Here is a 16,804-nt window from a genome sequence, read left to right as displayed (position 1 = left end):
CATTCTGTGTCTCCCTCTCTCTGCCCCTCCCCTGTTCACTGTCTCTCTCTCTCTCTCTCTCAAAAATAAAAAATAAAACATTAAACAAAACAAAACAAAGCAAAACAAAACAATGGTCCTTAATATTTTGAACTCCAAGAACCCTTTTAATAATCTCATAAAGCTACAGCCCAGGGGCTCCATGATGATTCAGCCAGTTGTCTGACTATTGGTTTCCACTCAGGTTATAATCTCACGGTTCATGGGGTTGAGACCTGCATCAGGCTCCATGCTGACAGCATGGACCCTGCTTGGGATTCTCTCTCTCCCTTTCTCTCTGTCCCTCCCCCATTTGAACTCTCTCTCTCTCTCTCTCTCACCCTCTGTTAAAAAAAAGGGGGGGGGGGGCAAAAAAAGCTACAGCCCAGAATTTCTGGGAAATAAAATTCGTGTATTTAGAATTTAGTATGCAATTTAAGAAAATTCATAGATCTATGCTCAAGATATTTTATTTTCTTTATTTAAACAACCTACCACAAACATCTTTATGAATACAGCTTTTTTGAAATTTAGGATAAAGTCATTAACCACAGAACCCCTGAAGTCGAATAATAGGTCTAAAGGCCATGAACAGTTTTGAAGCTTTTGATATATATTACCAACATTCTTTTCATATTTTACACTGCCAATAATATAGGAATGTACCCATTTCACACTTTAGCTAGGCAGCACTAGGCATGGTCATTCCCAATTTATAACACACAAAAAAAAACTACCATGAAATATTTACTTTACTAGTTAAATTTTACTATTTTTTGACATACTTAAGCTGTTTTCCTCTTCTTTTATGAATAGTTTATGTACTTCCCATTTATTTATTGGGGACTTTAAATTAATGAATTTATTTAAAAATAAGAAAGAAGTCTAAAAATTTAGCCCTTTCTCTCCTTATTACTGGTTATAGAGAAGAAAATTATATTTATTCTCTTAAAAGAAAAATGTCCTCAGTTTTCCTATAAAACATACTTAACATGAAAAACATTATTAGAAGATTAAAATTCATAATTTAATTGCTCATTATATAATCTACATACTACCAAAAAAAACACCCCACCTGTATTAGAAAGTCAAAATTTATCAATAGACAATTTTGATAAGCCAAGAATACAGAATGAATTCACTGAAATGATAAAAAAAAAAAAAGTGTATAAAAATATTTGACACTGCCTGTCAAAAAGTATTAGGGCTGTTAAAATGTGATCCTGCCCTCACTGGAAGTACTCAAGCAAAGGCTGGATAAGCCTTTTGGTTACAGATAAAGTACAAAGTGTTTTTCACTGAGTACAACTCAAGATTCGACTGACAGTGGTAATGGTGATAAAAGAATGCCAGTCAGCTGCTCCAGTACCCTGGCAGGTTACACCCCTACTCCCTGCCAAAAAAGTAAAGGGGTTAAAAGGCTAGAAAGTGGAATAAGTATACCAAAATATAATCATGACTGCAAGACAGGTGACAGAAAATTGAATAGGAGTCTAGATATTTCTGACCCTTTGGACAGGGGCTGTATTCTTGGCCTTATTTTCTCTGCTCCTGTTGGTCTCTCGCCACAACTTAAACTAGTTGGTACACTCCTCTGGAGAAAGTCATGCTTACACAAACTTTGTAATATCTAAATGAAAGTAAAATATTTCAGTTAATATGTGATAAAGTATGCAATTTAGCAGAGTTTCTCATTGTTCTCAGATAATGGCAGATAATCTGTAACCAAGTTATAATTCTTTTGTAAAACAATATTTTTCTGAGTATAGCCAGTTTACACAACCAGCAATTATTTAAACTGCTTGTCTTACTACCTCCTCACCAATAATGAAGGTTGTAATTGCTAAATTTTGATATATAGCAAATATATCATTTTTAAAGTAGAATTTGATTAGTGGCTATCTTCCTAATTATAAAAGCAATAAAGAAAAAAGGAGTAACACAAAAAATACCCTTAATTTAGCAATGAGATGACTGCTGTGAGGTAACATTTTGCTACATTTCATAGTTCCTTGTCTGTGCATGTTTTTAACTTTGGACTATATATTGTATGTCCAGTTTACTATTCTCATTTTTTGACTTCTTATGTGATATTTGTTCAGGTTTGTATATATTCTTTGAAAAATACCATTTTAATATATATGTAATTATTACTATTTCCCATCTTTTATTTGGGGGTGTTTAAATTGTGTCATATGGTTTTTTCATTGCTACAAATAAGATTACAATTAACATTTTTGTCCACATTTCTGACCAGCTTCTAGAGGAGGAAGCACTAAAAAATATGAGCATCTTTCTTGTTTATGACACATTCTGCCAAACTGCTTCCCAAAATACCCTCCCTACCAATTGTGTGTGAGACTGTACTACTCCCTTGCAATCAATGATCATTATTTTTAAAAATGTTTGCTAATTTGACAAGCAAAAATTAGTATTTCATGTGTTATTAGTAGTAACTTTTAATCTTTTTCTGAGATGTTTTTCATGTCCTTTTCTCATCTTGATATTTTTCATCAATTTGTCAATTATTAAGATTAATTTGTGATATATAGGAAATATATTTTCCAATTATCCATCTGCTTTCTAAATTTTTTCAATGTCTGAATTTCAGAAATCTAACTTCTATACAGCAAATGGTTGTGCCATTGCTTTTTATGATTTTTGTCCTTTGCTTTTAAGTTTACAAAGTCTTTCCACTCCTAATCACTTAAATATTCACCTACATTTTCTTCCAGTTTTATGGTTTCACTGTATATATTTAATTCGTAGATCCATTTGGAAACTAACCTGAATTTTCAACTTAATCTATAGAATGTTCAAAACTAAAAATACTGATCCACACTGACAAAGTTATGGAAATATCACTAATTTTAAAAAGGTTTCCTGAAAGCAATATTAATTATTCTTCAAAGTGTCTACTTACTTTAAGGCAATACCTTACAGTAAAAAAAACTATTTCTTTAGAACAAAATAAATTTAGGGGAAGAAAAAAATGGCAATGGGGCAGATCTATTTTGGTTTAAAAATCCAAATTAATAAATATTTAAGAGTACTAACTACTATAGTTGGTCTTGATGATCGTTTTGGTCGATGATTAAGTAGTATATCAACAGCTCCCACTACTTCAGAGTCGATTGCCACCAAAAGTGCATCTGCGGACTTCAAAAAAAAAAAAAAAGGTTAAAAATGAAAATGGAGGATAAAAAGGTAAACTATTTATTTTTACTAATTCCTAAATAAAACTCTTTAAATTTAAACTGTATTATATACAGTAATATTAAATATTTAAAAATTTAGACTGTCCAAATAAATAGTACATTTGCTGGCCTTAGCAGTACTTTTGTGTACCACAACACACACAAATTTCTGTCCTGGTTTCATTGCATAAACCGGTGAAATAATAAATGCTTGAAGAGAAGGGCTTATTAATGGATCCATGCCATATTTAAAGTTGAAAATTTTTTTCAAGATCTTTACTTTTGAACTTTGAACCAAAAGAATCTTAACATTCCAGATGTATTAAAGAAATTGCCAAGGACTATTACTACTGGTACAGGGTATGTTCAATCTAATAAAAATTATCATCAATGCAACCATGAGGATAAGGGGAGCCCTCTGTTCTCAACTTTAAAACATACATGGCTGACTGAAATGGTACAAATTTGACATTGATATTAGCAATCTTATCAAGTAAAAGCCACAAAAAACTAGGCCACCAATGTCCTTAGAGACAAGATGGAGAAGTGACTTTATAGTTTTAAAAATCCCAAACTATAGTTCATTTTGAAACTCCAACTTTGACTGGAAGAAAAAGTAAATAGAAGCTGAGAATAGGGACTTTCCAACACTGCAACAAAGTCTACAGTCCTATTATTATACTTGGCAACTGTGACATCAGGTTTCTGTGTTTCTTTTTGTTTTGTTTTGTTTTGTTTTGTTTTCTTAAAGAAAGCTATAAAGGGAGAAGGGAAACACGGGGATAAATAATGTTTTAATCTTAAAAAACGACCCGATTATTTTCAATTTGTACAGTTGAAAAACTGTCATAGTCTTTGACAACCATCTATATCAACATCCTCTCTCTTTTGAAAATGAAACTATCAGATCTTTAGTATTCTTTGTAGCTGAAAAGAATGAAACTTCCATTCACTTTCTCTAGATGTCAAAAATAGGACTAAAAATGGAAGACTTTATTTGGATATCTAAAAATAGGACTAAGCACACCAAAGAAAGAATTGGGGGCCACATTCAATCATTAGGAACTGCCTATATATTGCCACAGGAAAAACCCCCCACTCTAATGAGAAATGTAATTATTTTATCCCTTAAAACTTTTAGGGTTCACTGGGCTGTAGCCTATTCTTTGAATTTAGCATCATTCTTCCACTTCGCAAACATTTCTCTTCAGTTTTTACCATACTTGGTCAGGTGAAGCAAACAAAAAGAATTATGTATTCATTACTACTAAACATTTCACTTATGATTAATTTTAACCTATAAAGCTAATTATAGTAATGGCACTGCTCTTCAAGTCAAAGCACCAGTCAACTCCAACTATCTGAAACATAGCCATGGATCCAACTGCAAATTTCCAAAATAACTATATTGAGCTGTCACAAACTAACTTCATGGGCATTATTTCCCAGGAGGAATTGCCTCAACCATACTGACTTAAGAGTTGTCTATAAATGAAGGAAAACTGGCTTTCCCAAGTATTCTCCAAGTCTTTACTGAATAAGGAAACAGCTAGGTTAAAACTAACAAAGTAGAAAGAAGTGAAAAAATTGCTAAAAGCTGACCAATGAAAAGATAAAATATCAATATAGCAAAATCGCTATCAATACAGAGCAGTCTGAAGCCATGTAATGTAAGGACAAACATGTTAATATTTTCAGATTATATAAAGCAAAATAAAACAATTATATTCTCAACGATTCCCACTTATGATGGTAAAGTTAAATTATATTCAGATACACTATTTTGTGAAGAATAAAGAAAGATTCATGTTAAATCTTTCAATGCTTAAAAGGATAAGCTTCAGGAATAAAAACTATTTGTGTAAAAAAAAATCGTGTAAATAAGGAGTTACGATTAACTTATTCTGCACACATCATATTTATTTGATAAATCAAAGGAAGTTCTGAATGAAAAAGTTTCAAATAATGTTTAAAATACTGTTAGGACAAAAGGTCATTAGTTTTGCTTCCCAATTTCTCACAAATATTTGACCATCCCTCCTTTATACCAACGTATTCAATATGTATACTTAGCATGTATTAACGAGGGTGCTTGCTATATTCCTTCCCATCTCAGAATGTCTTTTCAACAATTCCCATACTCTTTCCCCTAAGCTCAAAGTAAGAAGCTTCTTATTTTCTTTCCAAAGCTGTTTTCCACCTTGGTATTCTATTTAATGTTTTTCTTCTATAGGCACTTGGTCCTTCATTTACAGAAAAAACAGTCCTAGCTCCCATCTCCCAAAACATGAAATACTTCCTCACTCTTGCTAAGCTGACTTGATCCTGTCTTTTCTTTTCACCACTCAAGTTTTCTTTCTCTCACTCTGTCAAATTTCTCAAACCCATGCATATCATGTTCTCTAACTCTACTGATGCCAGTTTCAAAATCCAGTGCCTTTTCTACTCCCTCATTTTCTTTGATTTCTAAGCAACACATTAAAACTCTTTCTTTGGTGTTCACAATGCTGCACTATCCCAAACTCCTTTAATGGAACCCTTTCCTTCTATTGCCTTTATTAGCATAGATGTTCCCTGAGAAAGAATCAGCACGAGCCCTTTGCTCTCCTCGGTAATTTCATCCACTTTCATGATGCAGGTGATCATCCCATGTCCATGACTGCTCTATCTCTCCAGCCTGACCTCTCCCTAGAGATTTAATCTTCATGTGTAACTGTGTATTGGAGACTGCCTGATACCCGCCAAATAAATAGGACTAAAACCAGAATTCACATTCCTCTGCCCCACGCTTGACTTAACTTCTTTCATCCTTCTCCCAGCCACCTATGTTTAACATTTCCAAATCATCCTAGACTTTTTAAATTCTCCCCTCCAAATTTAAATACTAAGTTCTATCAACTCTTCCTTCATAACATCTTTCACATCTGCCATTTTTCCTCCTATTCTTTTAGCTACTATTCTAGTTCAGGCTTTAACCTCTTCATATCTGGATTACTGTAAAAACTGTTCACCCAAGCTATGGCCTTCCCCACTTTCCATTTTTTAATCTATACTGAACACAGCCACTAGAATGGTTTTCCTAAAATATTACTGGACACATCACATTCTTCCTCAAAAATCATTTAATGACCCCACTATCTATACACCCAAATTCCTTAGCCTGGCATTCAGGCCCTTTTCATTAGTTTTGTTTCAGTTATTTTTCCAGATATTTCCCACTACCATCCAGCCCAAATAATTTCCTCAGAAGGCTAAATTATCCATTGTCTCAAAAATATACATTGCATGTGCTTTTGTTTACATCCTTTTCCACATCTCCTATTCCAGAGCTATCTGTACATTTTTGAGAGTAGTTTCAATAGTAGGTAAAAGCATGGACCCTGGAGCCAGAACCTGGGTTCAAATTCCAAGTCTGCCATTTGTGTTGTACCTTTGGGCATGTTACTTAACCTTTTTGTATACTGGTTCTCTCCACTATAATATGGAAATAATAATAGTACCTATCTCATAGGGCTGTGGTGAGGACTAAAGAAGTGAATATATTTAAGATTCCTAGCATACAATAGCACTACATAAATATTGGTAATTATTAATGTTTGAAAGCTGAGCTCAAGTGACACACTTCCATGAAACCTTGATAGCAGATACACAGTGACTTTCTCTTTTCTATGTTTCCAAAACATCTGTTGTAAAGCACAAAAGTTTAACCATAAAACATGGTTTTTCAATAGTAACGTTATTGACATTTGGGGCCCGATAATTCTTTGTTGTAGGGCTGTCTTGTGCACTGCAGGATGTTTAGCAGTATCCCTACCCTCCACCTACCACATGCCAGTGGTGGTCCATCCACCAGTTGCGAAACCAAAAATGTCTCCAGATATTATCAAATGTCCCCTGGAGAGCAAAATTGTCCAGTTGAGAGCCACTAGCATAACGCAAGATAAAATACATAATTGCACTTTTTAACCTCAAAGTAATACACAAGGGTCAAGTATTATAATACACTCAGTACTTATCAAATACACTTCTGCATTATTTAACTGATTAGAAATTCATATGTACAGTTGAAAAATACAGGGGTTAGGTAAGGGTGTCCACCCCCCACATACTCAAAAATCTGCATATAACTTTTGACTCCCCCAAAATTCAATTACTAATAGCATGTTGACCAAAGCCTCACCAATAACAGTCAATTAACATATATTTTGCATGTTATGTGTATTATACACTGTATTCTAACAATAAAGTAAGCTAGAAAAAAGAACGTTATTAAGAAAATCATAAGGTAAAGAAAATACATTTACAGTACTACACTGTAAAAAATCCACATGTAAATGGACCCATGCAGTTCAAATTTGTATTGTTCAAGGGTCAACTATACTTTCATTGTCCAATTAGTTTTAATATCCTTTAGTACAGACCTCATGTTTTACTTATTCATTTCCACAATCACACCCAACCAAAGGCTTTGGACATCTGTTGATTGATAGGTAAGACGGAGATAACCTGAGACAGAACACAGTGAACTGGAAAGAGCATGGGATTTGCAGTCAGAAGATCAGGTTCAAATCTTGGCTTTCCTCTTACTCACTTTAGAACTCTGGGCAATTCATTAAAGTCTATGAGCCTCAGTTTTCCGGTCTATAAAATATAACAGCTATATAGGCTGGCTATGATGTTCAAATGTGATCAGGAACCATGTATACTGCAGAATTACTATATACACAGGATCATGTATGTAAAAAGATAAAAATGATTATCATACTATAATACTTCTTTTATCCAGAATCATCAGGGTCCTTCTTTATAACTATTTTCTAGGTCACTGAAGCTTATGCCTTTAAGTGTTTCACTTTGAAATTTAAACTATTTTGATGGAAGCTTTCTGCTTTCAGAAGTACTATACATATTCTTCTTTCTTCCAAAACAATAGGTACTGAATATAATTTAACTTTTCCTCACTTATTCTGGGCCATTGTTATAAACAATGATTACCATCCCAACATACAACTTCTTCAGAGATTATCAGATATGTAATGCTTTTGACCTCTTTATTAAAGAGAGTCAGAGGTACTGTGCCCCATTTTGTTTTTCTGCAGCCCTCATGTCCCTTCTGTTGCCCCTCTAATTCTCTATGGATTAGAAGAGTAAGTATTATAAGTTTGTTAAAGTTGAAGGAGAGCTCCAGTACTCTATTGACTAAAGTTCATAAATGGAAAAATTCACGGCACCTACTGCTCAGAGATGTTTTTTTGTTACTTTCTGGTTCTCAGTGGTGTTCTAGATAACTGGATTGCTGGGAAGGCAATTTCTTTTTCTACTCCAAATATGCATGTACACAGAAAGTGCCATATATTGTAATGCATATGTACATATACACACAGTAAAAATACACATAAAACTTATATTTTTTAAATTTTCTGTGAGTGCTTCCTGATGCCACTAAAATAAAAAGCCTCATTAATTTGAAGCTCCAACAGAGCAAACAATCATGCTATTTGAAAGAAAAAAAGAAGTGCAAGAATTCATGTGCTCCCATCATAAGCAAACCCAAAAGAAAAGGAAAATAATATTATTAAATTTCCTTCACAATCTCTTGACTGAATTCTTTCAAGACTTATATGCATGCCTGCTTTTCTACCTGAATTGATATGAAGACAAACAGAAAGGTCTGTATTTTCCAGTTAAAAATTTTTTTTCACTTTTAGTTATAAGCAAACACTAAACTTCAGACAAAAAGGAAAAATTAATAAAATTTAAAAGGACAAAATAAAAGTCAAGTTAAAAATTGCATTGTGAGTCAGGAGCATTTTGTTCTTTTGTTTGTAAATTACACGGGCCACAGAAAAATCTGTTTCCCTGACACTTCCAGAACATTTGTACTATTTTTAGATATATAATATAAATAGTAATAACATAAGTAATAAAAACAAAGCCATCTTTAATAAGTCATGATAATTTACCTGTCAGATGTTATAAAACATTTATAAGGAAGGAAAAAGTCAAAATTGGGAGGAAAAAGATAAATCAAGTCAAAATATACTTTTTATAAAAAGGCTTTTTCATGGTTTGTTTTTAAAACTTTTAGTGGCTCAAGACCAAATAAAGGGTGAAAGAAAGAAAGAAAAAAAAAAGAAGGAAGAAAGGGAGGGGGGAGTGGAAGAAAACTAGAAAGAAAGAAGAAAATATGGCATATCTAACAGTACTTAGAAGCTACTGGATAGAATTATCTAGCCTTGTACCTGACAACCGTAGTCCAAAAGAAGCTGTAGTATATCCAAGTTTTCGTTTTCAATAGTTATGGTAACAGCATTTCTCCCAAGCACATCTACGCAATTTATGTTCAAGTCACCTGAACTGTTTTCCTCCAAAATCTTTTTAACCATATAATAGTCACCTAAATAACAATATACAAACATAATTTAATATCCAAGACATATTAGATAAGAATGACTGTAAAAACTTAGCCTGGTGATTTAAAAGAAAATTTAAAAATCTAAACTCATTTTGCATATGGAAATGTGCAAAGAAAATGGGAACATTTCCTTGCTGAAAAACTTATATCCTGATAAAATAGTATGCACAACAACTGCAAACATAAGGAGTAAAATTTTAAGTGTGCAGTTTGAAACAAAAGTTGTTAAGTTTAAAATTCATAATTGACTGACTATAAGTAAGGAAAGAAACTTTTAGAAGATATTTAAATAATACAGAATGTCCAAAAGTACAGACTGGAAGCTAGAAAAATAAAAGAAGCTTAACGGATTTAGTTTTACACCTCATATACACATTTACTAGCACATAACAATGGTTAAAAATAAGATCTAATAACAAGCATAGAATATTAAGAAGTGGTTTTACAGGGGAAAACCTAGTTTGGAAAAGCAGTGTGAATGTATACATGCTAGTAGGTATGCATAGTAAGAGGAAAGGATGCCAGAGATTCCTATCCTCTTCTCCCCACTCTCCACACACACACACACACACACACACACACACACACACACACACTCACTCACTCACTCACTCGCCTCATCATCTGCTTACATGACCAGGGAATGTTCACTTCATAAATTAATAAATAATTAATGCTGGTAAGGGCTGAAGTCAGAATATTTCAAAGTGAAGTTTGACGTGTTGGGAGCATGCAGATTACCTTCCGCCTAACTCCAGCCCACATCAAAAGAGTTGACCCAACAGGGTAAATGAGATTATTTATGGAGGTAATCATTTTCACCGAGGGCCCATTATATTTATCTGTTGACTAGCTAGTGCAGTAATATAATAATAAGGTGGAATAAATAAAAAAAGAAGGGCTAATTAAATAAAGCAAGGTGGGTTTTGTTTATTTAACTTTTGAAACATAGGAGGAATAGACCATTTTAAGTGACTTGCAAATATAGTTGCTCCGCAAAAGTGTATGAAAAATAAACAGGAAAAGAACAATCAGAATGGAAACCACAAGGAAAAAGAAATGAGTAATTTCATGATACAGAAAGAAAAAATCCTAAAAGTGAACTAAATGAGTGGACAAGAAGGAAAACTAACAGATTTTTGTTAAAACTTTTCAAAGATTTGCTACTATTTTTAGTCAATGACTTTAAAGTTCCCACACATTTTGGAAGAAGTTGAATGGTAGTTATTTGATGGCATACTTCATTAGATTCCTCAATAAGAAAACTAGTCACGAAAAGAAATATTTTCCTCATAGCACTGCTAATTAATATTTAGATACTAATGTTCCATGGCAAAAACTTATAAAAAAACTTCAAAAAATGAAGCTCTTAGTCACAAGACGAATAGTGAATATACAGATAGACCAGTGAAAATTTCACATTGTTACTGGAAAGTAACATCTTAAACCTTATTTAAGGTGAATTTATTTCAATATTTTAGTGGTAGGAAAATGCTACCCATAAAAACTCTATTTTCTTTAGTTTCATGAGGTGTCTAGGGGAGGATTAATTTTTTATTTATCCTGTTAGGGACTCATTAAGCTTGCTGAATCTAAGGACTTCTGCCCTTCATTAATTCTGCAATATTTTCAGCCATTACCTCTTCAAATATTACTCTGTCTCCATATTACTCTGTTTTCTATTGGAACTTCCATTAAGCATTATTTTGGAGGGGCATCTGGGTGGCTCAGTTGGTTAAGCGTCAACTTCGGCTCAGGTCATGATCTCATGGTTCATGGGACAATGCAGAGACTGCTTTGGATCCTTGGTCTCCCTCTCTCTGACCCTCCCCCCATCATGTGCATGCTTTCTCTCTCTCTCTCTCAAATAAACATAAAAAAAAACAAACCACACACATTATGTTGGATCATCTCATTCCAATTTGTGTCTCTAAACATTTCTTATTTTTCCTCTTTCTTGCTCTCTCTCTTGCATTCTTGATACTGTGTCCAAATCTCACTTATTCCTTATTCAATCACTTTAACTCATTTATTTTTTTAATGACTTTTTTTTTCTCTAAGTTTTACTGGATTACTTTCCAAATCTTTTGTTTTACTTCCTTATGTTTTCATTTCCTTAAGATTTTAGTCATTTTAAACATACTTATTTTATGGTTTTTATATGATACTTATCAGGTCTTAAGGATTTAATCCTATTTGTTGTGCCTAGTGATTATCAATAATGGGTGACTGTCTTCTGAATTTTTAAATTGAGCATTGCAAACTCATCTTTATGCAGCTTATCTGTGGGAATCCTGGCAACCTAGTTTGAAAGCTTGTCACATCAAGGATGTTTTAAGTTTGTTTCTTCCACATAACTCAGAGGTTTTGCTCCCCTATCAATCCTTTTCATTATTTATTTCTCAGTTTCGGTTTTCATGGACCAAGTAGGTAATATTAAACTCCGAGCCAACAAGAGACAGGACTATATCTGCAGATTCTTACTTACAAGCTTCTCTGTAGTCTCCCAGTGCTGGTGGATGGATTCTTTTCTTCGTCTACAGCTTTGCTACAGGTATAGTGTTTTAAGGACACTCCTCTGTTTTTCAGTCTTTTTTCTCACTTTTGGATCCTGAGTGTTTCCCTTAACTTCCTGAAAGCTCAACTGTTCATTTAAATGGTTGTTTGTTGTATTTTAGCTAGCATTCCTAGGTGACTTGAAGCAGAGGGTTTTCAGATTATCTAGTCAGCCTTTTGATAGAGCCAGAAAAGTATAAAGAATTGTATAAATACAATTCTTACAAAATTTTATAAACTGTAGGTACAGCAAATGGACAGAAACAACTGCTACGTTTTAAAACTTTAGATTGCTGTTTAAAGAGTAATTTATTGCAAATGTCAGATACTCTAGCTTTAAGGTTTCAAAGACTACTTCCATTATACTCAGGGGGCTATACAAGAAAAAAGAAACTTAAAAATCAAAACCAAATCAGTAAATTTCATCCCTAAAGATAATAAAAAGTACCACCTTGAGATAGCTGACACACATATGCAAATGAAATATTACATACTATACTCACAGAACCTATAGGAAACTATAGTTTAGGTTTCTAAGTATTCCACCTAAGTTTACCTTTGCAAGCCATTTAAAACAATGTGCTATACTGTTAAACCCAGAACAATCCTAAAATTTAGGATGAGCGTATATGTAGAAAAGAGATTAGTAAATTTAAAATATATAGGAAGAAGCTAGTTATAGAGCAAGGATTACAATTTAAATGTCTTTTTATGTCAGACAAATATATACTTTTCATTTTATATTAAAGTTGCTTTTAATAATTACATGCATCTTTCATCTTTTAAAATATAATATATAGAAGAAAATGCAACATAATCTGTTTACTTTTTGGCTAGATGGTTCCTTTTTCAGTAAAGGAAAAATAACTTTTCAATCAATTCCACCCATATGCCAATTCAATAGCAAGACTTCTTAGCCCCCTCTCCAAAATAGTTCCCATACTCATCCCCTTGTATTCATGTATACTGCTACCCTAGTCCAAACCACTATCATCTCTTTCCTGAACTCTGCAATAGATTCTTTACTGATAATAGCTGCTTGCACTTCTAATACAAGGGTCAACATACTTTTTCCATAGAGGGCCACAGAGTAAATATTTTAGGCTTTATGGGCAAATACCCAAGTCTGCCTTACTGCAGAAAAGTGATTACAAACTATATGTACACAGGTGAACTCCAATGTGTTCCAACAAAACTTTATTTGTGAACACTTAAGTTCAAATTTTATATAATTTTCATATTATAAAATATTATTCTTCTTTTGATTCATTCCCAATAACTTGAAATGCAAAGTGTGAAAACTATTCTTAGCTTGCAGGCCTCACAAAAACAGGTGGTGAGGATTTGGCCTGTGGGCCATTTTGCCCACCTTGCTCTAGCCCCACTCCTTTAATCCACTGTCCACCCAGCAGCCAGAGTTGATCTTTTTAAAATTCCTATCATTCAATTCAAAAATCTTGAGGATTGGGGCACCTGGGTGGCTCAGTCCGTTGAGCTTTCCACTTAGGCTCAGGTCATGATCTCGCGGTCTGTGAGCACAAGCCCCGCGTCGGGCTCTGTGCTGACAGCTCAGAGCCTGGAGCCTGCTTCAGATTCTGTGTCTCCCTCTCTCTCTGCCCCTCCCCCACTCATGCTCTGTCTCTCTGTCAAAAATAAATAAAACATTAAAAAAAATTTTTAGGGGTGCCTGAGTGGCTCAGTTGGCTGAGTATCCGACTTCAGCTCAGGTCATGATCTCACAGTTCGTGAGTTCGAGCCCCCGTCGGGCTCTGCGCTGACAGCTTGGAGCCTGCTTCAGGTTCTGTGTCTCCCTCTCTCTCTGCTCCTCCCCTATTCACATGCTGTCTCTCTCAAAAATAAATAAATAAATAAATAAATAAATAAATAAATAAATAAATAAATATTTAAAAAAAAATCTTGGGGATTGTTATAATTTTCCATCGCACCTCAAATAAGTGCCAAAATCTTTATTGTGGCTTATTAATCCCTATGGGACCTGAGCTTCACAACCATTCTCCATTAACCTTATGCAACTCTCCTGTTTACTCAGTATGATTTTTCTAGACTAATGTTTTCCAAAATGCAGGCTGCAACCCCACCAGCAGTCATAAAAACAATGTAGTGAGTCCTAGATAGCAATTTAAAAAAATTAAATACTATTAGGGCGCCTGGGTGTCCCAGTCTGTTAAGCATCCAACTTCGGCTCAGGTCACTATCTCCCAATTCGCCAGCTTGAGCCCCACATCGGGCTCTCCACTATCAGCATGGAGCTTGCTTCGGATCCTCTGTCTCCCTCTCTCCCTGCCCCTCCCCTGCTTGCCTGCACATGCACACATACTCACTCTCTCTCTAAAAAATAAACATTAAAAAAAATGAAATAGTATTGGGGGCACCTAGCTAGTTCAGTTGGTGGAGCATTTGACTCTTGATCTTGGAGTTGTGAGTTCAAGCCCCACATTGGGTGTAGAGAATAAAAATAAAATCTTTAAAAATAAATAAACAAAATAAATAAATAAATTAATTAAATTAAATGAAATAGTATATAAAATACCAGGGTAACTCGTGAATCCTTAGCAACAACCAAAGCAGCAGAATATACTTTCTTCTCGAGTGCACATGGAACATTCTCCAAGATAGATCACATACTGGGTCACAAAACAGCCCTCAATAAATATAAAAGAATTGAGATCATACCATGTACACTTTCAGACCACAATGCTATGAAGCTTAAATCAACTACAGGAAAAAGTCTGAAACACCTCCAAAAGCATGGAGGTTAAAGAATATCCTGCTAAAGAATGAATGGGTCAACGAGGCAATTAGAGAAGAAATTTAAAAATATATGGAAACAAATGAAAATGAAAATACAACAATCTAAACACTTTGGGATGCAGCGAAGGCAGTCCTGAGAGGAAAATACATTGCAATCCAGGCCTATCTCAAGAAACAAGAAAAATCCCAAATACAAAATCTAACAGCACACCTAAAGGAACTAGAAGCAGAACAGCAAGGCACTCCAAACCCAGCAGAAGAGAAAGAATAAAGATCAGAGCAGAAATAAACAACACAGAGTCCAAAAAACAGTAGAACAGATCAATGAAACCAAGAGTTGGCTTTTTGAAAAGATAAGCAAAATTGATAAACCTCTAGCCAGGCTTCTCCAAAAGAAAAGAGAGGACCTAAATAGATAAAATCATGAATGAAAATGGATTTATTACAACCAATCCCTCAGAAATACAAGCAATTATCAGGGAATACTATGAAAAATTATATGCCAACAAAATGGACAACCTGGAAGAAATGGACAAATTCCTAAAGACCCACACACTACCAAAACTCAAACAGGAAGAAACAGAAAATTTGAACAGACCCATAACTTGTGAAGAAATTCAATAAGTTATCAAAAATCTCCCAATAAGAGTCCTGGACCAGATGGCTTCCCTGGGGAATTCTACCAGACATTTAAAGCAGAGGTAGTACCTATCCCTCTCAAGCTGTTCCAAAAAATAAAAATGGAAGGAAAACTTCCAGACTCATTCTATGAAGCCAGCATTACTTTGATTCCCAAACCAGAGATCCAGCATAAAGAGAGAACCACAGGCCAATATCCTGATGAAGATGGATGCAAAAATTCTCAATAAGATACTAGCAAATCGAATTCAACAGCATATAAAAAGAATTATTCACTATGATCAAGTGGGATTCATTCCTGGGCTGCAGGGCTGGTTCACTATTCGCAAATCAATGTGATACATCACATTATTAAAAGAAAAGAACTAGGAGATCCTGTCAATAGATGCAGAAAAAGCATTTGACAAAATACAGCATCCTTTCTTAATAAAAACCCTCAAGAAAGTTGCGATAGAAGGAATACTTCAACATCATAAAAGCCATTTATGAAAAGCCCACAGCTAATATCATCCTCAATGGGGAAAAACTGAGAGCCTTTCCCCCTGAGATCAGGAACACGACAGGGATGTCCACTCTCACCACTGTTGTTTAACATAGTGTTGGAAGTCCTAGCATCAGCAATCGGAAAACAAAATGAAATAAAAGGCATCAAAATTGGCAAAGATGAAGCCAAACTTTCACTTTTTGCAAACAACATGGTATTCTACATGGAAAACCCGATAGACTCCACCAAAAGTCTGCTAGAATTGATACATGAATTCAGCAAAGTTGCAGGGTACAAAATCAACGTACAGAAATTGGTTGCATTTTTATGCACCAATAACAAAGCAACAGAAAGAGAAATAAAGAAACTGATCCCATTCACAACTGCACCAAGAACCATAAAATAGCAAGGAATAAACCTAACCAAAGATGTAAAAGATCTGTATGCTGAAAACTATAGAAAGCTTATGAAGAAAATTGAAGAAGACACAAAGAAATGGAAGAACATTCCATGCCCATGGATTGGAACAACAAATATTGCCAAAATGTCAATACTACCCAAAGCAATCTACACATTCAACGCAATCCCAATCAAAATCGCACCAGCATTCTTCTCAAAGCTAAAGCAAGCAATCCTAAAATTTGTATGGAACCACAAAGACCCCAAATAGCCAAAGTAATAATATTGAAGAAGAAAACCAAAATGGGAGGCATCACAATCCCA

At 34.3% G+C, this 16,804-nt stretch overlaps 1 protein-coding gene across 3 annotated transcripts in view; it reads right to left on the bottom strand.

The window, feature by feature from the left end:
• The window catches only part of TRPC1 (transient receptor potential cation channel subfamily C member 1), a 65,121-nt gene that overhangs the window by 41,400 nt on the left and 6,917 nt on the right, over window positions 1-16,804 (bottom strand). The window contains exons 2-3 of one of the 3 annotated variants that reach the window (XM_047100082.1): window positions 9,458-9,612; window positions 3,076-3,177 (exon numbers count right to left, since the gene is read on the bottom strand). In XM_047100082.1, the coding sequence (XP_046956038.1) occupies window positions 3,076-3,177; window positions 9,458-9,612 (257 nt within the window). The remainder of the gene's footprint in view (window positions 1-3,075; window positions 3,178-9,457; window positions 9,613-16,804) is intronic. The other 2 variants (XM_047100083.1, XM_047100084.1) reach the window with 2 other exon arrangements.

This window comes from Lynx rufus, unplaced genomic scaffold (genome assembly GCF_022079265.1).
Source record: "Lynx rufus isolate CCGP_SWC_20201006 ecotype Redwood Valley unplaced genomic scaffold, mLynRuf1.p SCAF_5, whole genome shotgun sequence".
Taxonomy (NCBI): domain Eukaryota; kingdom Metazoa; phylum Chordata; class Mammalia; order Carnivora; family Felidae; genus Lynx; species Lynx rufus.
This window is presented reverse-complemented; position numbering and strand designations above follow the sequence as displayed.